The sequence below is a fragment of the Oncorhynchus gorbuscha genome, unplaced genomic scaffold (assembly GCF_021184085.1).
Source record: "Oncorhynchus gorbuscha isolate QuinsamMale2020 ecotype Even-year unplaced genomic scaffold, OgorEven_v1.0 Un_scaffold_867, whole genome shotgun sequence".
In the NCBI taxonomy this organism is placed as follows: Eukaryota; Metazoa; Chordata; class Actinopteri; order Salmoniformes; family Salmonidae; genus Oncorhynchus; species Oncorhynchus gorbuscha.
The window spans coordinates 262,927-290,736 of record NW_025745851.1 but is presented as its reverse complement, the minus strand read 5'-3'; the positions used below and the strand labels follow the sequence as shown (position 1 = coordinate 290,736).

Genomic DNA, 27,810 nt, shown 5'->3' with positions numbered 1-27,810 from the left:
CTAGTAACAAGCATTTTGCTGCTGCCCTGTCCAGAGCTAGTAACAAGCATTTCTGCTGCCCTGTCCAGAGCTAGTAACAAGCATTTCTGCTGCCTGTCCAGAGCTTTGGCAACAAGCATTTCTGCTGCCCTGTCCAGAGCTAGTAACAAGCATTTTTCTGCTGCCCTGGCTATAGCATCTGCTAAACTGTGATTTAATCACGCATTTCTGCTGCCCACGATAATGGTCAACGAATGATAAAACGCTGGATAATCAAGAAGTTTGAATGCAGATAACAGTAATTGACAAACATTTCTGAGAGCTATGAGCTATAAAGGCATTTCTGCTGCCCTGTCCAGAGGCTAGTAACAGGCATTTCTGCCCTGTCCAGGCTATTTTAACAGGCATTTCTGTACAGAGCTAGTAACAGACATTTCTGCCCTGTACAGAGCTGTTTCTGCTGCCCTGTACAGAGCCTGGTAACAAGCATTTCTGTTTAGTAACAGGCATTTCTGCTGCCCTGTCAGAGCTAGCCAACAGGCATTTCTGCTGCCCTGTCCAGAGCTGGTAACAGGCATTTTCTGCTGCCAAGAGCTAGTAACAGGCATTTCTTAAGAGCTAGTAACAAGCATTTCTGCTGCCCTGTCCAGAGCTAGTAACAAGCATTTCTGCTGCCCTGTAAGAGCTAGTATAAGCACATTTCTGCTGCCCGTACAGAGCTAGTAACAAGCATTTCTGCTGCCCAATGACTGGCTATAGCATCTGCTAAACTGTAATTTAATCACGAGAACGAATGATAAAGCGGGATAATCAAGTTTTATTTAAGAATAAAGCCTTTATTTGCCATTCAAGTTTGTCAGAACCACCCAATGACTTCCTCAGTTCCATCCACCCAGTCATCAGCCTGTACTCATCAGCCTGTAGTTCCCATCCACAGTTCAGTTTGTTCAGAACCAGTCATCCAATGACTTGGTGGCATGTAGAGTTCCATCCACCCAGTCATCACAGGTAGTTCCATCAGTTGTACAGTTCCATCCACCCAGTCATCACCCTGTACAGTTCCATCCACCCAGTCATCAGCCTGTACAGTTCCATCCACCCAGTCATCAGCCTGTACAGATCCATCCACATCACAACCTGTACAGTTCCACATCAGCCTGTACAGTTCCATCCACCCAGTCATCAGCCTGTACAGTTCCATCCGCAGTCATCAGCCTGTACAGTTCCATCACCAGCAGTTGTACAGATCCATCCACCCAGTCATCAGCCTGTACAGTTCCATCCACCCAGTCATCAGCCTGTACAGATCCATCCCACCCAGTCATCATGCCTGTACAGTTCCATCCACCCAGTCATCACCCTGTACAGCACGTTCCATCCACCCAGTCATCACCCTGTACAGTTCCATCCACCCAGTCATCACCCTGTACAGTTCCATCCACCCAGTCATCAGCCTGTACAGATCCATCCACCCAGTCATCAGCCTGTACAGTTCCATCCACCCAGTCATCAGCCTGTACAGTTCCATCCACCCAGTCATCAGCCTGTACAGTTCCATCCACCCAGTCATCAGCCTGTACAGTTCCATCCACCCAGTCACTAGCCTGGTACAGTTCCATCCACCCAGTCATCAGCCTGTACAGTTCCATCCACCCAGTCATCAGCCTGTACAGTTCCATCCACCCAGTCATCAGCCTGTAGTTCCATCCAGTCATCAGCCTGTACAGATCCATCCACCCAGTCATCAGCCTGTACAGATCCATCCACCCAGTCATCAGCCTGTACAGTTCCATCCACTCCAGTCATCAGCCTGTACAGTTCCATCCACCCAGTCATCAGCCTGTACAGTTCCATCCACCCAGTCATCAGCCTGTACAGTTCCATCCACCCAGTCATCAGCCTGTACAGATCCATCCACCCAGTCATCACCCTGTACAGTTCCATCCACCCAGTCATCAGTTCCTCATCACCCTTGTAGTTCCATCCACCCAGTCATCAGCCTGTAGTTCCATCCACACTGTATTACTCCATCTTCTCAACACATAATGAATCAGTGTGTTGTGAGGAGCCTCTGTACTATGTGGAATAGTCCCACTCCACTTCTAGATCCTTAGGCTTCACAAACTACAAAGTGACCCATAAAGAACTAACAGTCAGTCGGATAGCCATGAACACATTGTGAATGGGCCCATCAAGCTAGGTTGTAATGTGTTGTTCACTGCTCTCGTCTGCTTCACTGAACTAAAAGTGGAACTGAACTATTCCGAGGACGACAGTGGTCCACTTCTAAGATTGGCTGACACAAGAAGAAGAAAAAAAGGTCAAATCACAGCAGCTCTTTATTTGCTTTCCCTTCTTTTACTCACATATTATAAATACTCCTCATCCACCAACTTTGATAAGAAGCCCACTACAATGTACGTCAGAGAGGCTGAGAGAAGAGCGGGTAGGCTTACCAGTTACAGACCAGGGCTGTGTCTGAAATGGCACCCGCTTCCCTAGAAAGAAGAGACAGGAAATAGGGCATCCTTTTGGGCGCACTCTAAAAACACTACGGGCAAGTGCCACCACCACCACTGGTGGTCACATGGCAGGATTCTCATAGTCCTGATGGAAGACCTGAGGGCCACTGCATAGCAGAGTCCAGAGGGTTGAGTTCCAGATCAACCCAGAGCCTCCCTTCTCCCCAGGGCACTTCTAGAAAGTATGAGTGGAAACAGTAACCAATATGGTGATTACTTCACCTGGTTATAGTGCTCATACCTCCAAATCGGTCTCAGACCTAGATGATTGTCTAGGGATTGGGGGGGGGGGGGGTCGATTTGGGGATTCAAGCCTAGATGGCAGGTACCCATTCACAGCCTAGCATGACCTCACACATTAGTAGTCTTCCACCATAATGGGTTGCGTTCATTGGGGCATGCAACGGGAAGCGTCTAACATTTTGCAACGTGGAACCGAACATTAGTTCCTCACTGTTTGTTTTCTTCCGTATGGCACCTAATGAACGCAACCCAGCGCTGAAGAGGTACAACATGGTGGGGAAATAAACATGGCCGCCTCCGCCAGGCTTAAAGCAGGGCATTGAAAACCTGAGAGGTGGCTGCAGCAGATCGATCAAACAGATGATTACAGGAGGAGTCAGCAGGCTGCGTTTGCCTCTCTCACACACCGACTGCATTAAAACCAACGAGAACACATCAAATCAGCCACAGAGCACACGACCACACGTCCTCTCTGCCGCCACGTTGCCAACGTTACATTTAAAAAGAGAAAAAAGTTGTCCAAAATAGTATTTACATCTTCAACACACATAAATGATGTTCCCTGACGTCCTGTCCGTGTAAAGGCATGAGGCCGTAGGCCTCTGTGCTCAGGGACCAAACACCATACTGACACGCTCCTGTCTGCCACTCGGGAAAAGGAAATTGAGAAAAATTACAAATGTAAAAGTTAAAATGGGTTAAACAGCAGCCCCCAACCACATCCAGGAAACCAAGTGATAAGAGTCAATGAATAATGAAAATACAGCTTTTTAAAAACGGCTCGGAGGACTGGAAGATAAATACAGCAGAGTCTGGATAGTTACATTATCATCTCCCAATTACAAGTCCATGTACTATATGAGAATACACTGTTCACATACTCTTTACAGCACTCTTGGTGACAGAGCAGATGGTTAGGAAGGGGCGGGGCAGCGCTATACAGGTGGTTAGGAAGAGGGGCAGAGGGCGTATACAGGTGGTTAGGAAGGGGCTGGGCAGATACAGGTGGTTAGGAAGGGGCGGGGCAGAGGGTCAGATACAGGTGGTTAGGAAGGGGCGGGGCAGAGGGGCGTATACAGGTGGTTAGGAAGGGGAGGATACAGGTGGTTAGGAAGGGGCAGATACAGGTGGTTAGGAAGGGGCGTATACAGGTGGTTAGGAAGGAGCGTATACAGGTGGTTAGGAAGGGGCGGGCGAGGGATACAGGTGGTTAGGAAGGGGGGCGGGGCAGAGGGGCGTATACAGGTGGTTAGGAAGGGGCGGGGCAGAGGGGCGTATACAGGTGGTTAGGAAGGGGCGGGGCAGAGGGGCGTATACAGATGGGTGAGGGGGTTGTATATAGGGTCAGATGATAACAGATGCCTTGCATTCCCATGCCACCAAAGAGACCTAGGTAGGACTTGCAATTCCTTTTGTACAGGGCCCCCCAGTCACGCTTTCACCTTTGAACTTCCCTCTACAAAGAAACTTACTGAGTCTGACCCCTCCAGAGCCTCCCAAAACCCTGCCCGACGACAGCAGCTGCCGTCCCATTACTGACCAATCACAAGAAGTCGAGACGAGAAATGTAGGTCACCTCTTCCCTCATGATACCATTCAGAAAGAGTAAAGACACACCCTTAAATTCATATTTGATGAAAATATACAGTATTACAAACTGTATCAGGAAAAACAAAAACGCATAAATGAAAAATATATATCTTTTCAATTCATTATACAGAGACGAACACATTTCACCGAATTCTTTTTGGCTTTCTGTGTAATTCAGAGTGATGGACATACAGTATGTGTAAAGAGATTTTCTTCCTGCTGACAGACACTGTCCAATCAGAAAACTGGTACAGTGAGGAGTTTGAATCAGTTCAGTTTGTAGGAGTAGAGGGAGGGAAAGGTTTGTTGGACCCGTGGGTGAGTTGACCATCTCCAGTTTGGGTGGACACCATCAACATCTTGAGTTCATATTACAAGCGCTGTCCCACGTGGCCTCTGTGAGCTGGCGTCAGTCTTTGGGGAAAGAAAGTTGGAGTTGTGTGGCAGATCAATTCCAGTGAGCTTTCTGAAAGGCCTTGGATTGGTGGGTGGGTGGAGAAGTCCCGCCTACCTCCTACCCTGGTGGGTGGAGGGGCCTGTCAGTCTGCCAGGATGATCTTGACAAAGCTGGCTACGTCCGTCTCTTTGGAGTCATGCAGGGTGAAAAAGGGGTGTTGCTGTAAAAAAATAATATATATATGAGAAAACACCATGAGTCAACAATTCCTCAAATAAAACAGGAGTCCAACAGAAAGTACACATTTACACAAGACTTACACATATGTGGTGCACACAAGACTTAAATACAAGAATACATCATCATCATGGTTTGACTAAACACTTGGGTAAGCCTGTCCTCTTGTGGACACATAACAAAGAGGAAACAGAGAGAGGAAGTGAGCTTTTACAAAGATACTGTGAATGAAGAGAGAACAACAACGCCTACAATCCAACAACATTACACACGTATTCACCGGTCACTGATTTAAACAAATGCTGATGAGGATCTAAAACCAACCATTAGTTCTGTGTAGGCGGGTCTCTCGTTGGGTTTCTTTCTTAAGCTGCAGAGAGAGAACAAAACAAAACAACTGAGAAACATACCTCAATACTGGACACTTCTTACCATATACCTTTAGTAAGACCAGAGCCCCCAACACATCGAAGCCTGTTTGAGGACAACATTCTGATAACCTGGGATTTTTGGGAAAGTTTTCCCAGATGTCAGTTAGGAGATTCCCAGAATCAAAAAGGAATCAGCAGGAAATCCAGAATCCTCCAACCTGGGAAAGTTGCTGTAATTGTGCAACTCTAAGTACACCATAACACATTTACACCAGATAAGCCTACATGAAAGCTACAGCATGACATTTATAGAGTGGGCCAGGACAACTGGGTCATTCACAAAAATGTAGGTGCATTCATTTCCAGGCTGTCTTTTCCCCCAGGTCAGTGTCCAGGCCTAGACTCACAGGGAGGGGACACCAGGACAGTGCCCAGACCTGGACTCACAGGGAGGGGACACTAGGCCAGGCCCAGGCCTGGAACCACAGGGAGGGGACAGCAGGACAGTGCCCAGGCCTGGACCCACAGGGAGGGGACAGCAGGACAGTGCCCAGGCCTGGACCCACAGGGAGGGGACAGCAGGACAGTGCCCAGGCCTGGACTCACAGGGAGGGGACAGCAGGACAGTGCCCAGGCCTGGACTCACAGGGAGGGACACCAGGACAGTGCCCAGGCCTGGACTCACAGGGAGGGGACACCAGGACAGTGCCCAGGCCTGGACTCACAGGGAGGGGACACCAGGACAGTGCCCAGGCCTGGACCCACAGGGAGGGGACAGCAGGGCAGGGCCACCTGGTGGTGTTTGGTTCAACTGCATCATCAGTAAGGCCAGACAGGCAGCATCCCAAATAACACCATATTTCCTATACAGTGCACTACTTTTGACCAGGGCTCTAAACCCTACTCCTAGGTCCTGGTCAAAGGTAGTGCACTAAATAGTAGGGATGGGCGGGTTACCCTTTTTTTTTTTTTACTGTTCGAGTTACTCAATTATTTTTTTAGAGAAGTCAGAATATAGAATATATAATTTTACTAATATATATATATATATATACAGTCAATAAAACAATTGCCATTTAAGATTAATTTCTTGAAACCATAATATCAACTTGTTATATTATATGGTGAAACAGAATCTTCTAAAAGGCAGTAACCTCAGCAGGGGAGCTTGCATGTAGAACTCTGTGGCTTTGCAATGGCATAGCCTGGTTTTGTTCATTTCCTGAGCACTCATCACAGTCAAGACACCTATTTTAGAGCTAAAAACATGATCTAATATAACAAGAAAACACAACAGATTATTTTTCCAAATGAAAAAAGGGTTGCCAGTGTGAAGTGATGTGCATCAGGAACTGTTATTCTCAAACAGGGATCGTCTGGAACGGGACTCAGTCTGGAACGGGACTCAGTCTGGAACGGACTCAGTCTGGAACGGGACTCAGTCTGGAACGGGGCTCAGTCTGGAACGGGGCTCAGTCTGGAACGGGGCTCAGTCTGGAACGGGGCTCAGTCTGGAACGGGCTCAGTCTGGGTCTGGAACGGGACTCGGGCTCAGTCTGGAACGGGACTGTCTGAACGGGACTCAGTCTGGAACGGACTCAGTCTGGAACGGGACTCAGTCTGGAACGGGACTCAGTCTGGAACGGGACTCAGTCTGGAACGGACTCAGTTTGGAACGGGACTCAGTCTGGAACGGGACTCAGTCTGGAACGGGACTCAGTTTGGAACGGGACTCAGTTTGGAACGGGACTCAGTTTGGAACGGGACTCAGTTTGGAACGGACTCAGTTTGGAACGGGACTCAGTTTGGAACATTGAAATTTCTTCAGGGTTACAAACCAAAATCTGTCTTTTCAATATAGGCCTACAGATGTTCCATTTAGTTTATTCTGCCTGTTCTTTGAAATTTTCTAAATGGATTAACAACATTGAGATACTGCTCACACTGATGAATTACAGCCACAACATCAGTTTGGTTTAGTATGTTTAGGCTTAATAATTCTTAGGAAAATACACTAGTCTTTTTCAAACTAATGTTTCTGTATATTTTCAGCGTGGAAACATTCCACCAAATAGTTTTACAGTATTTGGGGAGAAAAAGGTGACCCCTGGTTAAATAAATGAGTTGTGATTTCCTTCCTTACTAAACAGAAGATGGTACCATTTGGAAAGCAGACAGAGAGAGAGAGATGGGCTCACCACTGGGAGCTGAAGTCCACAAACTCAGGGGAGAAGCGGTCCGAGGGCAGCTGTGGAGAGGGCTCATCCACTACCTGCTTCAGTTGCTGGAAGGGTGTACCCCACGAGTCATAGGGGAACTTCAGAATGGCCAGCTCAATCTGGGGCAGAGGACCAGACAGAGGTTTGTTATCCCACAGAGGGAGGCAGTCTGGTATTTACCATCACAAAGAAACATGGGACAATAGAGTAGAATCATCACTCAGACCAGGGTTGTATTCATTAGGACACACCGTTACAAACTAATGGTGCAACAGAAAACAATCACATAAATGCAGGTAGCCCTCTCGTTCAGTCCCATTTTCTTGTTTGGTGCCTAATGAACATGACCATGCTGTTGAAAGAATAGCCGATGGTGTCTGTGACTCACCATTGTGATTCCTAGACTCCAGATGTCTGACTTAACGCTGTAGCCTTTCTGGTTGAGGTCGGGGTTTATCCGTTCTGGCTGAAACCGAGGGAATGAAAACACTATCAACACCATTACACAATGACACCAACGCCATCACATAGGATAAGAATACCACTGTAACATATAACGACATCAACACAACAAGCACCAGTTCTATTTCATTCAGGCAGTGCGCTCCCAGCCACAACTAGACCAGGGTCGTGTTAAGTATTTGTTGTGTTAGACGTTTTCCATGCGATGCCTACTGAACGTGGCCCAGACGGTGTCAGAGCCACCTCTCCTCTTCTCCCCAGTCCTCCTCACTATCGCTGTTCAACTGCCTCTTCAACACTCTCATTGTCTTTCTGTTTAGTTTCTCTCTGGCATCAGTGGTTTCTTTCATCAGGATTATTCAGAAATTAAAACAAAATACATCATCTGCACAGAGGTGATCGTCACGTTTAGTATCTCAGGAACCACATCAATATGATGTAGCAATCTCCTGAGAGGCACAGCTTGACCACGAAGAAGAACCTGGAATCTGGCCAACCAATGCCTGAAGAAGCCTGGCTGCAACCAGGGTCGTGTTCAGTCGGCACAAAATGGAAACGTAGGAGGTACCACGTTAACTTCCATATCGGACAGGTTTCATTTGATTTCTTACGTGTCAAACTTCTCTAAAACAGGGTTTCCTTTAGGAAAATGTGGTGCAGTACATTTGACCGGCAGCATTTTAATTTTAACAGACATTTGAGAAATGTAGACATTGGGTGTGTAATCTGATTAGGGAGTCCACCCACTGAAATCACTTTTAGATGATGGTTATTCATTCTAACAGAACATGCCACTCCAGGACGCAACGGTGTGCGTCCTTATAACCAAATTCTGATAAGCAATTTGAAGATGTTAGAATGACTGTCACGTGTCCTTCTCCTCAGACAACAAGACCAGAAACAAACAGCAACATCACTCGCCTATGTCAAAGTAGTACCCCCCACAGCAGAAAAGTTGACCTATTCTATTGGTAGGCTTCTGGGACAGTTGTGGGGCTAAGGATCCCAAATTCATACAACCAGTAGGCCTTGGCAACATTAAAATAAAATAACGAGGCTGATGCAACAGAGCAGAAGGTTAAAATGTAAAATGTCAATAAACCATTATTTCTTCACATTATTAGCACAACAATGAGCACAAGGCAGTAGGTTATACGCCGATGTTTATTCCATAATGCAATTAGCATGAAAACACGCTTGTCAAAAATCACACACAATTTAGAAAGAGGGGAGAACTAGATGCAACAACTAGCACGGGTTGCTAACATGACTAGGATTGTGCCTTTGGCTTCTACACCTGCATTAAAATAATAAAAATTAAAATAATTACCACCACGTTTCTATGGTGGCATTTTTACTTTGAAGGAAAGTAAGACATGTCTCCTAACATGAAGTAAAACATTCAGGTTTCAAACAATTACATGTAAGTTGTTTTCAAAATGTTACTGCCTCCAGCTCATTACAAAGTGGTGTGTGATGCACTGAAGCCTCTACACATACCGTAGCATATAGAAATGGGAAACAATTTACCACAGGTGGACTCCAAGTTGTAGAAACCTCTCAAAGATGATCAATGGAAACGAGATGCACCTGAGCTCAATTTCGAGTCTCATAGCAACGGGTCTGGAAGCTTATGCAAGTAAGCTATTTCTATTTGTAATACATTTGCAAATATTTCTAAAAACTTGTTTTCGATTTGTCATTATAAAAATAAATGAATTGAATCCATTTTTAAATCAGGTCTGAATAATTTCCGAATGCACTGTAAGCTTGACCGGCCAATAGGTTAATGAATAGGTTAAAACGCATTATTCTGCAATAGGAGTTTATATTTTGTCCCTCGGCAGCTACATTTTTTGGCTTTTCATTTTTTTTTAACAACAAAAGCCGTCTATTACCAGCTAACAGAAACCCTGTTGCCTACTGAACATGGCCGAGAAGGTGTCAGAGCGCACCCATTCCTACTCACCGCCATGTAGGGCTTGCAGCCGGCGTCCATGGTCTTGGCCACAGAGTCCACCAGGTGGCCGCTGATGCCAAAGTCACACATCTTCACCTGGCCCTGTGTGTTGATCAGCACGTTGGACGGCTTCACATCTGCACAAAGTTAGAAAAAAACACATTTAATCATCAGGAATAGTTTAGTCCCTCCAAGCGTGGCGGAGAGCAAATAATAATAAAAATGCAAATCAAATCAAGGACCATTTCAGATCAACATGAGTAAAGGAGGTGATCGAGTGATGAGAAACCGTGCCCATGACATGAAGACTTGTGTTCGCTTGGGGAGCTGTGTTTGCCTTGGCTTTAGCTCGGCAGGCTACCAAAACCGTATCCTTCATTTACCTCGGTGTATCACTGACAGTTTGTTATGCAGATGCTCCAAAGCCTTGACGATCTGGAGAGAGAGAGAAGCAGTTACACACACTGCATTGTAATGACGTCACTCCAGATAACCTGAGGGAACTGTGTTCCTTATACAGCATCACAACAAGCTGCTGTGGACACTTCTTAAAGATGACAATATAAATCATATCAATAGGAAAGTGTACTTCAGTATTATGCATGTTTTTCTGTTCTGTTCTCGCTCTCTGGCATCAGTGGTTTCTTTCATCAGGATTATTCAGAAATTAAAACAAATACATCATCTGCACAGAGGTCAGTTATACTGCAGCTATAAGCATTATTCAGTAACCCTGCAGGGTTGTGCTCATTAGGCACCAAACAGAATAAAAAACCTAAAACAGGGAGGGACTACCTGGACCAATAAGAAACTCATTTGTTTTCCATTGCAAATCCTTTTAAAATGATCTCCATTGCGTGTCCTGATGAACACGACCCAGGTGTCCACTCACCGCTACAGTGATCTTCCCCAGGATGTCTTCAGGGATGGTCATGCCTTTATCGATCACCTGCTTGTAGAACTTATCCAGAGACGTGTCCATCAGCTCCATGCAGATCCACACGTCACCCTGGCAACGCAGAGCAACACCTATTACTGTACAACTACCTCTTTAAAATACTCAGCCTGTTTGTTTTCTCTCTCTGGCATCAGAGGTTTCTTTCATCAGGATTATTCAGAAATTAAAACAAAATACAGCATCTGCACAGTCAGTGTGACACACAAAGAAAAACAAACAAGTCCTTCCATGACTAATACAGAGGAGACTACTTCTAATCGTAGTTTGAAAACCCAACTGAATTGAAGATGTATTTGAGGGAAGAAAGAAGTGGCCAAGTGAAAGCCAGCCGAGCCACAGGCTTCCACCATAATGTTGTTTTCACAGGTTAGTTTTTTTCCATTTATATTTTGAGGTTGGACTTTTAGCACGTATAGTACTTTAGCACGTAGGGCGCACTGACTGGTGTCATCTCGTTAGTCAGCACGTGTTACACCCAGGCTGTGCTACAGATGTGGTGCTGAGTGACAGTGTCCAGGCGAACCCAGGCTGTGCTACAGATGTGGTGCTGAGTGACAGTGTCCAGGCGAACCCAGGCTGTGCTACAGATGTGGTGCTGAGTGACAGTGTCCAGGCGAACCCAGGCTGTGCTACAGATGTGGTGCTGAGTGACAGTGTCCAGGCGAACCCAGGCTGTGCTACAGATGTGGTGCTGAGTGACAGTGTCCAGGCGAACCCAGGCTGTGCTACAGATGTGGTGCTGAGTGACAGTGTCCAGGCGAACCCAGGCTGTGCTACAGATGTGGTGCTGAGAGCTGACCTCTCTGAAGAGAGCGCCGTAGAAGGTGACCGTGAAGAAGCAGTCCACGGTCCTCATGGAGATGTCCAGGTCCATCAGCAGTCTCTTCTGCTCCAGGGTGTTCACTGTGGCCCGGATCCTCTGGGGGGGGGGGGGGGGGCAGTCACAGAAATACAATCACTAGAAGGAACAAAGCCCTTTGGCCCAGACCACAGCAATTTGAATGGAAGACTCCCAGGAACACTAACTATCTCTTTTATTTTGTGTGTAAATTACATATAGTTCAGGGGCATTCTTGTTAAAGATGATGACTTCCCGGTGAAAATAAACGTTACATTTGGTATGACATCTGCATACGATACCATAACCTCTTCTATTACTGTTAAACTACCTGTTTTTTCTCTCTCTGGCATCAGTGGTTTCTTTCATCAGGATTATTCAGAAATTAAAACAAAATACATCATCTGCACAGAGGTCATTCATTGTCCCGTTTGGCTTGACAATAAAAAATAAAAACATATTTAACCTTTATTTACCTAGGCAAGTCAGTTAAGAACAAATTCTTATTTACAATGATGGCCTACCCCAGCCAAACCCTAACCTGGACAAAGCTGGGCCAATTGTGCGCCGCCCTATGGGACTCCCAATCACGGCCGGTTGTGATAAAGCCTGGAATCGAACCAGGGTCTGTAGTGACGCCTCTAGCACTGAGATGCAGTGCCTTAGACCGCTGTGCCACTAGGGAGCCCAAAATGACCATAGGAGTTGTCAAAACAGCACAGGTCTGTGTTGGTCAGGAGTGTACAGCACTTTGAGATATCAGCTGATGTACGAAGGGCTATATAAATAAATTTGTTGAGATAGAGCTGTGTGGCTCGTCTTTAAAAGTGACACGCACACTTATCTAATCAACATCTCAGATATATAAATATAGAATAAACATCTCTGATAAAGTGCCGTCGGTAAGATTTCAGAACCGTAGACTCCACATTTTGTTACGTTACAGCCTTATTCTAAAATGGATTCAGTAATTCATAAATAAATAAATGAAATACCTTATTCACATCAAGGGGTCTGAATACTTTCCGAATGCAATGTACAGAAATCTAAAATGTCTGTTTCAGTAGAAGGCAACATTTTGAAACATTCAGATACACATATGCTATGTAGAACAAACACGCCTCTGGCATAAGGAATCGTGTTGTCTCTATTCATGGCATTTCTATCTGCAACGTTCCATAACATAGGCTCATTAAACATGCACCCTGGAGCACTCCACCCACCTTGACGGCCATGATAAGCCCACTGGGCACATGTCTCATCTTGTCCACCACGCCATACGCTCCTCTACCCAGCTCCCCAATCTGCTCTAAGTCATCTGCCTTCACAACAAAGTTCTGTCCAGAGGAGAAACACAGTGGAGAGAGACAGAGGTCTTTCAGCCAATCACATCAAGTTCAACCAATACACGCAAGAGAGAAAACCCCAGAGTCGTGTTCATTAGGACCCATCGGAAAACAAAAATACATATTTCTTATTGGACCCAGGTGGTATAGTTTAGGATTTCTGAGTCAGGTAATGACATCACCATTTTGACACTAAAACCATATACTTATCGTTGACTACAGTACAACTCTCTTCAACACTCTCCCGGTCTTTCTGTTTAGTTTCTCTCTGGCATCAGTGGTTTCTTTCATCAGGATTATTCAGAAATTAAAACAAATACATCATCTGCACAGAGTTGATCGTCACGTTTGTCTGAGATGCACAGCGTGAGAAAAGTCTATCAGTCACATCAAAGTCAACCAGTAAAGGCATTAGAGAAAACGCTACGGCTGTGTTCATTAGGACATGCAACAGAAAACATTTTCAAAAAGCTTAGCAACGAAAAACAAAAGTAAGTGCTTCTTTTAGGACCAGTCCAGGGGTGTAAACATTAGTCCAAAGTTACAAAACATGAGTTTCTATTGGACAAATTCAGGTCCGTCCCCAATCCGGTTAAGAAACATTTTCCAACAGAATCGGCGTAATGAATACACCCCAAGCAGCCCCTCCCTGTTTCTGTCTGTTTTCGTCCGTTTGGTGTCTAATGAACATGACCCAAGTAAAACCACAAAAGGTGATAGAAAGTGAAGTACTACAGCCTGAACACAAACGTTCCTCCCTTCCCTACCTTTTCTCCAATGGTAACACAGGCTTTGGAATCCAGATCTCGAGGGGGGCTGAGGAGAGAGGATAGGTAGTGGGATTAATACCATGCATTCGTTTAAAAAAGTGACATCGATATCAAACTTAACACAAAAAACCAATGCTCTTTCTTATTGAACATCACACTGTATGACTGTAGTTTGACAAGATGCTATGTGAAACCTGGCTGGTATAATTTAGGGTGTGAAAGAAGAGATTCAGGTAATGACATCTGCATATGAAACCATAACCTCATCCTCTATTACTGTACAGCTACCTGTTCAGCACACTCTCCCGGTTTCTTTTGTTAGCTTCTCTCTGGCCTCAGTGCTTTTCCTCGTCACCATTATTAAGAAATTAAAACAAAACACATCATCTGCACTGAGGTCATCGTCACGTTTGTCACAAACACACAGCAGTGGCTAATTTCCAGGGCATCTTTTTTTGGAGTCGTGCTGCACAGATAATGAGCTCTCACAATATCTGGAGAAGTGTTTAGCCCACCATCTCAGAAACCATGTTAATATGATGTAGAAATCTTCTGAGATGCACAGCGCGACCACGAAAAAGACCACCTGGAATCCGGCCAACCAATGAAAGAGAAGAAGCCTTACGCTGCGGCTGCAGGTGGGGGCTGATCAAAGACCTCTTTGGAGAGCTTGAGGCCTGGGTTCTTCTTCTTTCCTATGAGAGGAGAGGATAGGGAGAGGAAAGATCAGTCTAGTTCTTTAAGAAAACTTATCTATACCATGACCTGTCAATTTTTACTTTCAATAAAGCAGAACAGAGAAACCCCCAGTTGAACCATGTGTTGTGAGAATGCTTGGTTCTGTTTTTGGTGTGGACTTCCGACTTGTACTGTAACGTGTTAGTGACTCTACAGCTCCATGTGTTATCTACCCAGAGATTGTTCAACAATAGAAAACTGGTGAACGACTCGCTCAAAAATCGGAACGATGACACAGAGAGCGAGAAAGCAGAAACAGATTACCTCACTCATTAACCCTCAGTTTTGTCTAACCTTGTTGTAATACAAGCAGCAGTTTAACCACCTTGGTTTGTCCCAACCAAAGTCTCAACCATAATCAGAGGAATACTGACTGAACAGTGACTCATGTTAGCTCCTGCAGTAGGTCTGCTTCTGCCTACACAATGGAGACCAGAGACCTCTCCCTGTGTGAAATGCACACTGCAGTGCATTTATAAACACTGTTCACAAGCAACAAGTGGGGACTTCTCATCCAGGCCAGGGCAATGCTGGTGTAAAACAACAACCCCAACTGAAGGAACGTGGGATTCAGACGAGGACTGTGCCTCTATAGTCTAAACGTGGACCCTTTCCTCCTCTCCTGATCTGCACAACATTGGATGAGTGGGAGTGATGCAGCAGAAAGATATTTAGGATCTGCTCTCATCCGGGGCCTGAGGCAGGTTGATTTCTGCCCGCTATTGGCAGGTACGTTTGCAGAGGTCCTGTTAAATGCAGAATTCTGTGTTTTCAGACAAAAAAATAAAAATGCAAAAGAAAAATCTTGCTGCGTTTTGTAAAATGCTGGTTTAAATGCTTTTTTTGTGCCTAGACTAATTTTCTGATTCAGTTGCACTTCACTCAGATGAGAATGCATGTAAACAGGCATTCTATCAGCAGACAGGACTCTGAACTGGCTCTCTGTTTTACTTTTCTCTGGTAAAATGCACGATTAGCTTCCAGCAAAACATCTGGAAATGTAGCTAGCAACATTCTTTCTATGATAAACACTAGAAATTTGATGGCCATGTCTTGTTTTTTTGCTAAAAAAATTGTTTTTAAATAACATTAAAAAATATATAGCTAGCTTTTTCATTGTAAGCTCATTTACTTGTGTGGCTGAATGCCAAATAGAGTTGCACTTCTATTGTCATCTGATGAATTAAGCTATTTTCTGCCGAATGTGTTGCACTAATGTATTTTCTGTGAAGGTAAACTATATTTTTATGCCCCTGATCACTACTGAAGCAAAATAATATATATACAGTGGGGCAGCCCCAAAACATCACTGCTCTAGAGGAGATCTGCATGGAGGAATGGGCCAAAATACTTTCAACAGTGTGTGAAAACCTTGTGAAGACTTACAGAACACGTTTGACCTCTGTCATTGCCAACAAAGGGTATATAACAAAGTATTGAGATAAACTTTTGTTATTGACCAAATACTTATGTTCCACCATAATTTGCAAATCAATTCATTAAAAATCCTACAATGTGATTTTCTGGATTTTTTTCTCATTTTGTCTGTCATAGTTTAAGTTTACCTATGATGAAAATTACAGGCCTCTCTTATCTTTTTATGTGGGAGAACTTGCACAATTGGTGGCTGACTAAATACATTTTTGCCCCACTGTGAGTGTGTGTGTATATAATAGACTTTCAAAATAAAATGCATGTGTAATGGTTTAAAAAAGGCAGATTTGATGGACTGCGTTTTGAAGATGCAGCTGTATGAACTCTAAAGCAACCCCATGCATGTCTTCTACACCAGCCACCTTGGCAGGTAGCCAATTACAGGCTCTGCTCCATGTTGGTAGATCTGTGTTGGAAAGAACACGAGGAAATGACAACACTTGAGACTATTGAGATGCATCCTGGTACGTGTCCTGAACAACAACTGTCATTGACCTGGACATGATGATGTTCCCTCTAACCCAGACAGGCCATTAGGCAAGGAAACACCACATAACCAAAAGTATGTTGGTCCACCCTTTGCTGCTATAACAGTCTCCACAATTCTGGGAAGGCTTTGTCACAAAAGCCCCTTATTACCACCCACCACTGCGACCTGTATGCTCTAGTCGGCCCTCGCTACATATTCGTCGCCAGACCCACTGGCTCCAGGTCATCTATAAGTCGATGCTAGGTAAAGCTCCGCCTTCTCAGCTCACTGGTCACGATAACAACATCCACCCGTAGCACGCGCTCCAGCAAGTATCTCTCAATGGTCATCCCCAAAGCCAACACCTACTTTGGCCACCCTTCCTTGCAGTTCTCTGCTGCCAATGATTGAAACTAATTGCATTTTTTTTTAATAAAACAAAAATCGCTTAAGCAGGGAGACATATTTCCTCACTAACGTTAAACATTAGCTATCTGAGTAGCTAACTGATCGCTGCAGCTGTACATAGCCCATCTGTAAATAGCCCACTGAATCTACCTGCCTCATCCCCATATTGTTTTTATTTACTTTTCTGCTCTTTTGCACATCAGTAATTCTACTTGCACATCATCTGCTCATCTATCACTCCAGTGTTAAATTTTCTAAATTGTAATTCCTTTGCAACTATGGCCTTTTTATTGCCTTACCTCCTCACGCCATTTGCACACACTGTATATAGACTATTGCGTTATTTGACTGTATGCTTGTTTATTCCATTTGTAACTCTGTTGTTTGTGTCGCACTGCTTTGCTTTATCTTAGCCAGGTCACACAGTTGTAAATGAGAACTTGTTCTCAACTAGCCTACCTGGTTAAATGTGGGGGCGGCAGGGTAGCCTAGTGGTTAGAGCGTTGGACTAGATTCGGATGGCCGTTTTATGTGTGGATTAATTGTTGGAGTAGAGGACCTTGTGCATTTCAGGTAAAATAACTCAATGTTTATATCCCAGGACAAATTAGCTAGCAACAGCAAGCTAGCTAAATAGGACAAATTAGCTAGCTTTTCGACCTGTCCCCAAATTAATGTCATTGGTTCAGAGTTTGTTTTGATATTTTAACCTGTGTGTTGTGATCGCGTTTGGTGTAGGGGGACAAAATAAATGTATGTATGCACGATAGCGCACGCACGCAGCCGGTTTGGGTTCCGTGTAAGGCCATTTTACTGCCAACTTTTGTCTATGGAGATTGCATGGCTGTGTGCTCGATCTTATAAACCTGTCAGCATGGGGTGTGGCTGAAAGAGACAGATCCACTCATTTGAAGGGTTTCCACATACCTTCGTATATAGTGTACATTGGCTCAGAAGTAACCAGACACTTAAACACCACTTGCTGTTTAAAGCTTCCAATGGCTCCCTGTACCACTAACTGGGAAAAGGGCTGCAGAGAGCATCAGAGACACCATTCATAAACAGGCAGTGCACCGTTATGCAATGTTTCAAGTGAAGCATTTAGGTTGGGTGTGCTGTGTTGGCTGGGTAATACAGTGCAGCCTAACCGTGGGTGGATTCTCTGCAGTACATACACAGGAGGCTAAATGTAAGCAAATAACCTACATATCCGGAGGAAAGCAAGTTCATATAGACTGGACTGGTAGCAGATGAGCTCAGACATCCAGCTTCCCAGTGAGGGAGAGTCATTGACTTCCCAGGGAAACACAGCTAGCTCTCATAGACTTCCCAGATTCATAGACTTCCCAGTGAGGGGAGATTCATAGACTTCCCAGTGAGGGAGATTCATCCAGTGAGGGAGATTCATTCCCAGTGAGGGAGATTCATAGACTTCCCAGTGAGGGAGATTCATAGACTTCCCAGACTTCCCAGTGAGGGAGATTCATTGAGACACAGGGGAGATTCATAGACTTCCCAGTGAGGGATTCATAGACTTCCCAGTGAGGGAGATTCATTCAGTGAGGGGAGATTCATAGACTTCCCAGTGAGGGAGATTCATTGACTTCCCAGTGAGGGGAGATTCATTGACTTCCCAGTGAGGGGAGATTCATAGACTTCCCAGTGAGGGAGATTCATTGACTTCCCAGTGAGGGGAGATTCATAGTTCATAGACTTCCCAGTGAGGGAGATTCATTGACTTCCCAGTGAGGGGAGATTCATTGACTTCCCAGTGAGGGGAGATTCATTGACTTCCCAGTGAGGGGAGATTCATTGACTTCCCAGTGAGGGAGAGACTTCCCAGTGAGGGGAGATTCATTGACTTCCCAGTGAGGGGAGATTCATTGACTTCCCAGTGAGGGGAGATTCATTGACTTCCCAGTGAGGGAGATTCATTGACTTCCCAGTGAGGGGAACATTGACTTCCCAGTGAGGGGAGATTCATTGACTTCCCAGTGAGGGAGATTCATTGACTTCCCAGTGAGGGGAGATTCATTGATTCATTGAGGGGAGATTCAGTGAGGGAGATTCATTGACTTCCCAGTGAGGGGAGATTCATTGACTTCCCAGTGAGGGATTCATTGAGAGGGGAGATTCATTGACTTCCCAGTGAGGGGAACACAGTGAGGGGAGATTCATTGACTTCCCAGTGAGGGGAGACACAGTGAGGGAGATTCATTGACTTCCCAGTAAGGGGAGATTCATTGACTTCCCAGTGAGGGGAGATTCATTCGACTTCCCAGTGAAACACAGTGAGGGGAGATTCATTGACTTCCCAGTGAAACACAGTGAGGGGAGATTCATTGACTTCCCAGTGAAACACAGTGAGGGAGATTCACTTCCCAGTGAAACAGTGAGGGGAGATTCAAAAATAGATGTTCATTTCCTCCGTCGAGCTAAAAAAAGAGCATTCAAAACCTTCTTAAAATGACCTAGAACAACAGTATAAAAACAGCCTTTGTCCCAACTGAAGTAGCATGGCAAGAAATGGCCTTTTTCAACATCATTCACTTTCTCCAAAATATCGCTATTTTTAAAACCAGCCATAGAAAGCTGGTTGCAAATTTGGTTTAATATTTGTTCTGTCTTTTCTGGTGGATTAAACAAATATTGTTTTACTCAACAACAACAAAAAATATACATTTTTGAAAAATATGTTTAAAAATGGTTTAATATTTGTAAATGATATAAATAGGATGGGTGGAATTGTTAACAAAAATATGGAAATGTCTTCTGTATTCAAAATTACAACCAACTGACTGCAGCATCACTGCAAAAATGGAGGCGGCAAGTGGAAAGGGGAGGAGGTAAGGATTCACAAAACGACGCCGGATTCAAAACTGAGTTTTTCCAATTAAAATTATACAACATTTTTGCAACCAATACAACTGTTTATATATATATATATATATATACACACATATATACACACACACACACACACACACACACACACACACACACACACGTCAAAAGTTGACACCTACACATTCCACAGTTTATTTTCACTATTTTCTACATTGTAGAATAATAATGAAAACATCAAAACTATGAAATAACACACATGGAATCAAATAGTAACAACAAAGTGTTAAATATCAAATATATTTTGATTTGTTTGAGAATCTTCAAAGTAGTCACCCTTTGCGCACACTTGGCATTCTGTCAACCAGCTTCATGAGGTAGTCACCTGGAATTAATTAACACACAGGTAGGTGTGCCTTGATAAAAGTGAATGTGGAATTGCTTTCCTGCTTTATGCGTTTGAGCCAATCAGATGTGCTGCGACAAGGTAGGGGTGGTACACAGAAGATGGTATTTTACCAAATAGGGCTAAGTCCATACTATGACAAGAACAGGTCAAATAAGCAAAGAGAAAAAAACAGTCAGTTAACTGTCTCTCATGAGGACCACCACAGAAAAGGAAGACCCAGTGTTACCTCTGCTGCAGAGGATAAGTTCATTAGAGTTAACTGTCTCTCATGAGGACCACCACAGGAAAGGAAGACCCAGTGTTACCTCTGCTGCAGAGGATAAGTTCATTACAGTTAACTGTCTCATGAGGACCACCACAGGAAAGGAAGACCCAGTGTTACCTCTGCTGCAGAGGATAAGTTCATTAGAGTTAAACTGCACCTCAGATTGTAGCCCAAATAAATGCTTCACAGAGATTAAGTAACAGACACATCTCAACATCAACTGTTCAGAGACTGCATGAATCAGTCCTTCATGGTCGAATTGCTGCAAAGACACCACTACTAAAGGACACCAACAAGAAGAGACTTGCTTGGGCCAAGAAACACGAGCAATGGACATTAGATTTTTGGTTCCAACCGCCATGTCCTTGTGAGATGATCTCCGCATGTGTGGTTCCCACCGTGAAGCATGGGAGGTATGATAGTGTCACCAGTAAAGCACTGTCTGTGATTTATTTAGAATTCAAGGCACACTTAACCTGCATGGCTACCACAACATTCTGCAGCGATACACCATCCCATCTGGTTTGCACTTAGTGGGACAATCATTTGTTTTTCAACAGGACAATGACCCAACACACCTCCAGGCTGTTTTTGTATTTATTTTTATTTCACCATTTAGGCTAGTTGAGAACAAGTTTTCATTTACAACTGCGACCTGGCCAAGATAAAGCAAAGCAGTGTGACACAAACAACAACACAGAGTTACACATGGAAAAAAAAACAGAGTCAATAATACAATAGAGAAAGTCTAAATGCAGTGTGTGAAAATGAGGTAGGATAAGGGGGGTGACGCGATAAATAGGCCATAGTGGAAAACTTATTCCAGTATGGCAAATTAAACACTGGGGTGATAGATGTGCAGAAGATGTGTGTGCAAGTAGCGGTACTGGGGTGCAAAATAAATAACAATATGGTGATGAGGTAGTTGGATGGGCTATTTACAGACTGGCTATGTACAGGTACAGTGATCTGAGAGCTGCTCTGACAGCTGGTGCTTAAAGTTAGTGAGGGAGAAAAGAGTCTCCAGCTTCAGAGATTTTTGCAGTTCGTTCCAGTCATTGGCAGCAGAGAACTGGAAAGAAAGGCGGCCAAAGGACGAATTGGCTTTGGGGTGACCTGAAATATACCTGCTGGAGCGCGTGCTGCAGGTGGGTGGTGACCAGTGAGCCGAGATAAGGCGGAGCTTTACCAGTGGGTTTGGCGACGTATATGAAGTGAGGGCCAGCCAACCAGAGTATACAGGTCACAGTGGTGGGTAGTATATTAAGTGAGGGCCAGCCAACCAGAGCATACAGGTCAGGTCAGTGGTGGGTAGTATATTAAGTGAGGGCCAGCCAACCAGAGCATACAGGTCACAGTGGTGGGTAGTATATTAAGTGAGGGCCAGCCAACGAGAGCATACAGGTCACAGTGGTGGGTAGTATATTAAGTGAGGGCCAGCCAACCAGAGTATACAGGTCACAGTGGTGGGTAGTATATGAAGTGAGGGCCAGCCAACCAGAGTATACAGGTCACAGTGGTGGGTAGTATATGAAGTGAGGGCCAGCCAACCAGAGCATACAGGTCACAGTGGTGGGTAGTATATGAAGTGAGGGCCAGCCAACCAGAGTATACAGGTCACAGTGGTGGGTAGTATATGAAGTGAGGGCCAGCCAACCAGAGTATACAGGTCACAGTGGTGGGTAGTATATGAAGTGAGGGCCAGCCAACCAGAGTATACAGGTCACAGTGGTGGGTAGTATATGAAGTGAGGGCCAGCCAACCAGAGTATACAGGTCACAGTGGTGGGTAGTATATGAAGTGAGGGCCAGCCAACCAGAGTATACAGGTCACAGTGGTGGGTAGTATATGAAGTGAGGGCCAGCCAACCAGAGTATACAGGTCACAGTGGTGGGTAGTATATGAAGTGAGGGCCAGCCAACCAGAGTATACAGGTCACAGTGGTGGGTAGTATATGAAGTGAGGGCCAGCCAACCAGAGTATACAGGTCACAGTGGTGGGTAGTATATGGGGCGGGGCGTTGGTGACAAAACGGATGACACTGTGATAGTGGTTTGCTGATGTCAAGGGTGTGAACAGAGGGCCCCATGAAGCCGGTGGGGTTATGGGATGGGAAGGCATAAGCTACAGACAACGACACACAATTGCATTTTATCGATGGCAATTTGAATGTACAATACCGTGGTGAGATCCTGAGTCCCATTTTGAAATGTTTTTAGAAGGTATCTGTGACCAGATGCTTATCTGTATTCCCAGTCATGTGAAATCCAGATGAAATTCAATTGACTGATTTCTTCAACGTAATTCAGTAAACTCAATGAAATTGTTGTTAATATATATTATTTTTTATTTAAAAAAATCTATATATGGGGGATTGGAAATGATGCAGACAATTAGTGTTAGAAGCCACAATCTGCAATATTAAAGCTGATCCACAGCGCAACATTGTTTTAAGCATGGCAAGAAACTATTTGGTTTGGCTAAATACTGGCTTTAGCTCGTAATGCATAGCTAAAATGCAAGGCAGAAACGGATCTTACGTGGCACTCTATTTCAGCTGAACTCCCTGACATACAGTATACCTTGAGCGTCTGAGGTCACATATTTGACTAGTTGACAGCTAGGCCGACATCAGGCCTCATATCAATGAAGGAGCTATTAAAAATCCTACAACTCTAAGCATTTCAGGCATGGGACTATGCAGTATCCAACACTTTCTTTGTGGGAATGTCTGACGTCGACGAAACCAAGTTGGAAGTTCTCATGTTACAAATGGGAGCCCATATGGACGATTCTTACTGTGTTAACTTCCTCAGGGTTTGGGGTTGGGGCAGGTGTGCACTTCCCTCTTGTGCCTGTATCCAGGCAAGAGAGGATGACTCCCAACCAAACAAGACATCCTTTCTGAATAGCTGTCACGTGATCCTTTGGGAAGCATGATATCATTGGGCACAGCTCTCCTCCAGCTTTCTGAACCCCTGGTACATCCACCTGAACCCTAAACCCAGCCAAATAAGCTTACTGCACGACAACCCTTTGGTTATAGACAGTGGGCTTACACTCCACTATACGAGTTGCTTTGCCATCAGCATCGTGTCAATGTGACATTCTACCTGCTACACAGATCGTTTTGTAAAGCATTGTAAAATAACCAGTGGTGGGTATAGTCAAGGCCATATGTAACCAAAATCAACTTGATTTTTCATTCAATTCACAAGATGGAATGAATGTGCACATCAGCCATCGATTCTTGAGTTTGGACGCCGCCATCAGACATGACACAACTCGAGCAATAGAGCAGATTTCCAAGGAAGCCTCCCCTCAACGGCCTGAAGCATGCACAACAAGAGCCTATAGGCGGTAAACTGAAATAATTGATGCTGACTAATCTAGCTACAGCCGTAGCTGTGGTGTGTGTCTCATGTTACAGGTGATTCACTACCTTCTAGAGGAAAATAACCCCACCCGGCTTTAGTCACAGACAGGTGCACTGGTTTGAAGCCTCCTGCACAAGGTATGCTATGTCTTCTGTGTGAAGATAAATACTCAGAATTCTTGGGCAGCCCATTGGATGACGGCGTGAGTAGCTGGGTCACGAGCCACCATCAACCCGCTTAAACCGGCAACGATGAAGCTACCAAGTAACAGGTTATTTTTCACTCTGGACAAGCAGCAGTACTCGCTCACTGTCAGAGTTCCTGTGCATGTATGTGCACGGGTTCACGTCACACTCCTACAACGTAGTAGGTACGGGACCAAAACAGCAGAGACGCTTAGCCTTGTGCTTCACCGTTCTTAGTTGTTGTCGAAATCGGCCCGATATTGCTGCGTGAAACTCATTTCCATCTCAAATGACTCAAGCAAACAGCAAAGTTATCTTAAAGAGAAAAAAACATGAATAAAACAACACATCACAATGCCTCTCCCCTTTCTGACCCAAATAACTCTGGGGCATAAGTACATGTACTGATGTGTGGGTAACTCAGTAATGTGTGTAACTGTCAGTAGGACCTTTTAGGGTTCTATTGTTGTTTAACATGTGTAGCTGTTCTTGTCTATTGACATTCTGGGATTATGTCATGGTTTTTTTGTGGATCCCCAGGAAGAGTAGCTGCTGCTTTAGCAACAGCTAATGGGGATAAGAATAAAATACATATTAGTTTACCTATAAACCTAGTCCTGGACTACAACGCACTTTCCATGGAGATAAACCATCCCAGGATGGGACTGGCTGCCAGTCAGAAGGCACACCGGTCAGACCGTGTTAACCCACTGTGCCAAAGCCTAGCACTGTCTGTAAATCAGTATGGATAAGAGCGTCTGCTAAATTACTAAAAGGTTGTTGTAAAACAAAACAAAAAACGGGGTGCTTGAAAATGTGTCACATTGCAGCTGACATTTATTGTATGGGCAGAGAAAACACCATTGTAGATGAGCGCATTATTTGTTGTAAAACCTCCTTAAGCAACAGCAACTCGAAATGAACAAACAAGCATTGCAAAGCACTTCAGCCAACTCCACCCATTACCTTAAAGTGAAACTGGCTACAGCGGTCAAGAAAAGTCCAGACACAACTGAAAACCCAGGACTCATCCTACACTTTTACTATCAGCAAACAGGCTGTTGCTGCTCCCAAAAGAAAGGTGAGCACCAATAACGTCAGCATAGCACAACAGTGTAGCAGCTGTACAACCACAGGTTGCAGAAGTCGCTGGAAGTACAAGTCAACACATGCATTCAGGTAGCTAGGCTATAGAGGGGCTGCCTGTGATAGCATAATAGTCAGTGAGCAGGCCTCTCACAATCCTGGTGGTAATGCCAGTTAGGATTGTGTAGATCAGCACTTCCCAAATTGGTGCTGGGGACTTCAAGGGGTGCACGTTTTGTTGTTTGCCCTAGCACTACACAGCTGATTCAAATAATGAATGCTTGATAATCAGTTGATATTTTGTATCAGCTGTGTAACGGTTAGTGTTAAGGCAAAAACCAAAATGTGTACCCCTTGGGATCCCCAGGACAAGAGTTTTGGAAACGATGGTGTAGCATAATATCACATCATCCACAACACAATGTCCCCATGTGTGACGTAGGGAGGGCCTTGATTTATTTTCCACCAGGTGTTTTTAATTCAGCATTGCTTGTTGCTAATTACACATCACTTAGTGTCAGAGAGAGACCAACTGTATGATGGATCAGGCATTGGTAGAAAATATGCGAGACAAATATAAGTGAACAACTATTGCAAGAATGCGTGAGAGACGACGCACACGGTAATATTAGACCCAAGTAACGCTGTCGGAAAAATACATGACTCATGTTTTCCCATCAAAACGACAAGTCGCGAGGCATGGCATGCGTGCTCCCAATGAAATAACGCACGAGATATCGCTCACGTTACATCGATACCGGTGTGGCCAGCTACGCACTTTTCGTTTGGTCGAATAGACAATGCTATAGGTAACGTTAGCTCGGTAGGAAGGTAGCTAACGAACAAGCAACAGTTGCAACTTACAGCCCCAAGTAGCCTAACTTAACGTTATCGCGTGTTCACAAACAATTGTTTAAATTTCCAGGAATTGACAGGAAACAACCAACCACGGGGAATCCGCATACATGTAATGGTTTCTAGCCAGGTTACAGAGAAATGCAATTAGGCACCACATTACAACTTGTACTGTAGCTAGCTGGAGTTAGCTAGCAACTTTGTACAAGGACAGACCCTAACGTTAAGCCGGAAACGAACTGATATTTTTAAAAACGTCTAATGCAATGACTCAGTACATAACCCTGATTTCCAGCACTGCATCTTTTTGTCGGAAATTCAGTCTTGTTGCACGATTAACATTATTGTTAAAATTCTTACCTCCTTTAGAAAGAGACATTTCCCCCTTTGCTTTGACGAGGGGGAGGGGAAGCACAAAGACTTTTTACTCCCTCCCTCCCTGCATCTACCCCGCTCAGAAGCTGCGGCTTGTCCTGCAACTACGATGCAAGTCTGTTTCAATCTTCATGCATGTTGCGTTAGTTTGTTTCCGTGTCGCAGGGCTTCTAGTTTTTTAAAAATAAATAAACCGAAAGCACATATGATTCCGGCGAATTTAACTCGATAACGTTACATTACCAAACTGTACACTTTTTAGACAGCGAAGAAGTGGTCGTATTAGTTTTTCATGGCCCGGTGCTCCTGATTGTGTGGAGATTTTTGTTCAGGACCAATGGAATGATCTAAAATGAGTCAACTCTGTTCATCCGGGGCACCGGGCTATGCAAAACGAACTCGATCAATCTGACATCTGAAAGCTCGAGCGTCAAATGCGTTATGACGTTGTTCCTCCCTGTGTTGTTCATAGTTGTGGGATATGTAGTCTCTGCTGTCATTGCCAACAAGCGTGGACATGTCCAAGACCCGTCCATGGTCACAACAATCATGATTTAAAAATATATACATTCTAAGAATGCCATTGTACAATGTGTGGTTTTCAATGGCTTCAAATCATTTTGATTTCAGGGAGATATCCCCATACACACATCTCTGAAACTGGAAACACTTATCTCTCTCACTAGCTTGAAGCACCAGCTGTCAGAGCAGCTCACATATTACTGCACCTGTACATAGCCCACCTATAATTTAGCCCAAACAACTACCTCTTTCCCTACTGTATTTATTTTATTTATTTTGCTCCTTTGCACCCCATTATTTTTATTTATACTTTGCACATTCTTCCACTACAAATCTAGCATTCCAGTGTTTGACTTGCTATATTGTATTTACTTTGCCACCATGGCCTTTTTTTTTTTTTTGCCTTTACCTCCCTTATCTCACCTCATTTGCTCACATCATATATAGACTTGTTTATACTGTATTATTGACTGTATGTTTGTTTTACTCCATGTGTAACTCTGTGTCGTTGTATGTGTCGAACTGCTTTGCTTTATCTTGGCCAGGTCGCAATTGTAAATGAGAACTTGTTCTCAACTTGCCTACATGGTTAAATAAAGGTGAAATAAATACAAGGCATGTGGAATTCCTTTTGATAGGCCTACCTTGTTTGTTTTTGATTAAAGCTTAATTTATACAATTAATCTTCTCCTTTCCCCCTTCTGATGACCAGGTGGCGAATCGCATCTCTGCATGTCTGGCAGACATATCAGTGTGGATGACGGATCACCACCTCAAGCTGAACCTCGGCAAGACGGAGCTGCTCTTCCTCCCGGGGAAGGACTACCCGTTCCATGATCTCGCCATCACGGTTGACAACTCCATTGTGTCCTCCTCCCAGAGCGCCAAGAACCTTGGCGTGATCCTGGACAACACCCTGTCGTTCTCAACCAACATCAAGGCGGTGGCCCG

The 27,810-nt window shown here is 44.5% G+C and overlaps 1 protein-coding gene across 2 annotated transcripts; it reads right to left on the bottom strand.

Moving 5' to 3' along the window:
• Window positions 1-4,043: 4,043 nt before the first annotated feature.
• On the bottom strand, window positions 4,044-26,699 carry LOC124020632 (dual specificity mitogen-activated protein kinase kinase 6). Of its 2 annotated transcripts, XM_046335870.1 has the most exons (12): window positions 26,323-26,699; window positions 14,518-14,587; window positions 13,890-13,938; window positions 13,000-13,113; window positions 11,738-11,857; window positions 10,873-10,989; window positions 10,364-10,415; window positions 9,990-10,117; window positions 7,947-8,024; window positions 7,538-7,677; window positions 5,293-5,338; window positions 4,044-4,951 (listed from the first exon to the last, which is right to left on the bottom strand). In XM_046335870.1, exons 1-12 carry the CDS (start codon window positions 26,339-26,341, stop codon window positions 4,874-4,876), a joined length of 1,011 nt encoding a protein of 336 aa, XP_046191826.1. In that variant the 5' UTR covers window positions 26,342-26,699; the 3' UTR covers window positions 4,044-4,873. The 2 variants fall into 2 exon arrangements, with proteins under 2 accessions (XP_046191826.1, XP_046191828.1); XM_046335872.1 differs by lacking the exons at window positions 14,518-14,587; window positions 26,323-26,699 and adding an exon at window positions 14,181-14,433.
• Between the last annotated feature and the right edge of the window lie 1,111 nt (window positions 26,700-27,810).

What these genes read in the sequence shown, in the direction of transcription:
- LOC124020632 (XM_046335870.1), bottom strand. An exon ending in ACGGCGCTCTCTTCAGAGAG is followed by an intron (nt 10,990 to 11,737) that starts GTCAGCTCTCAG and finishes CTGCGTTGCCAG; the next exon opens with GGTGACGTGTGGATCTGCAT. An exon ending in GGAGTCTAGGAATCACAATG is followed by an intron (nt 7,678 to 7,946) that starts GTGAGTCACAGA and finishes CCTCTGCCCCAG; the next exon opens with ATTGAGCTGGCCATTCTGAA.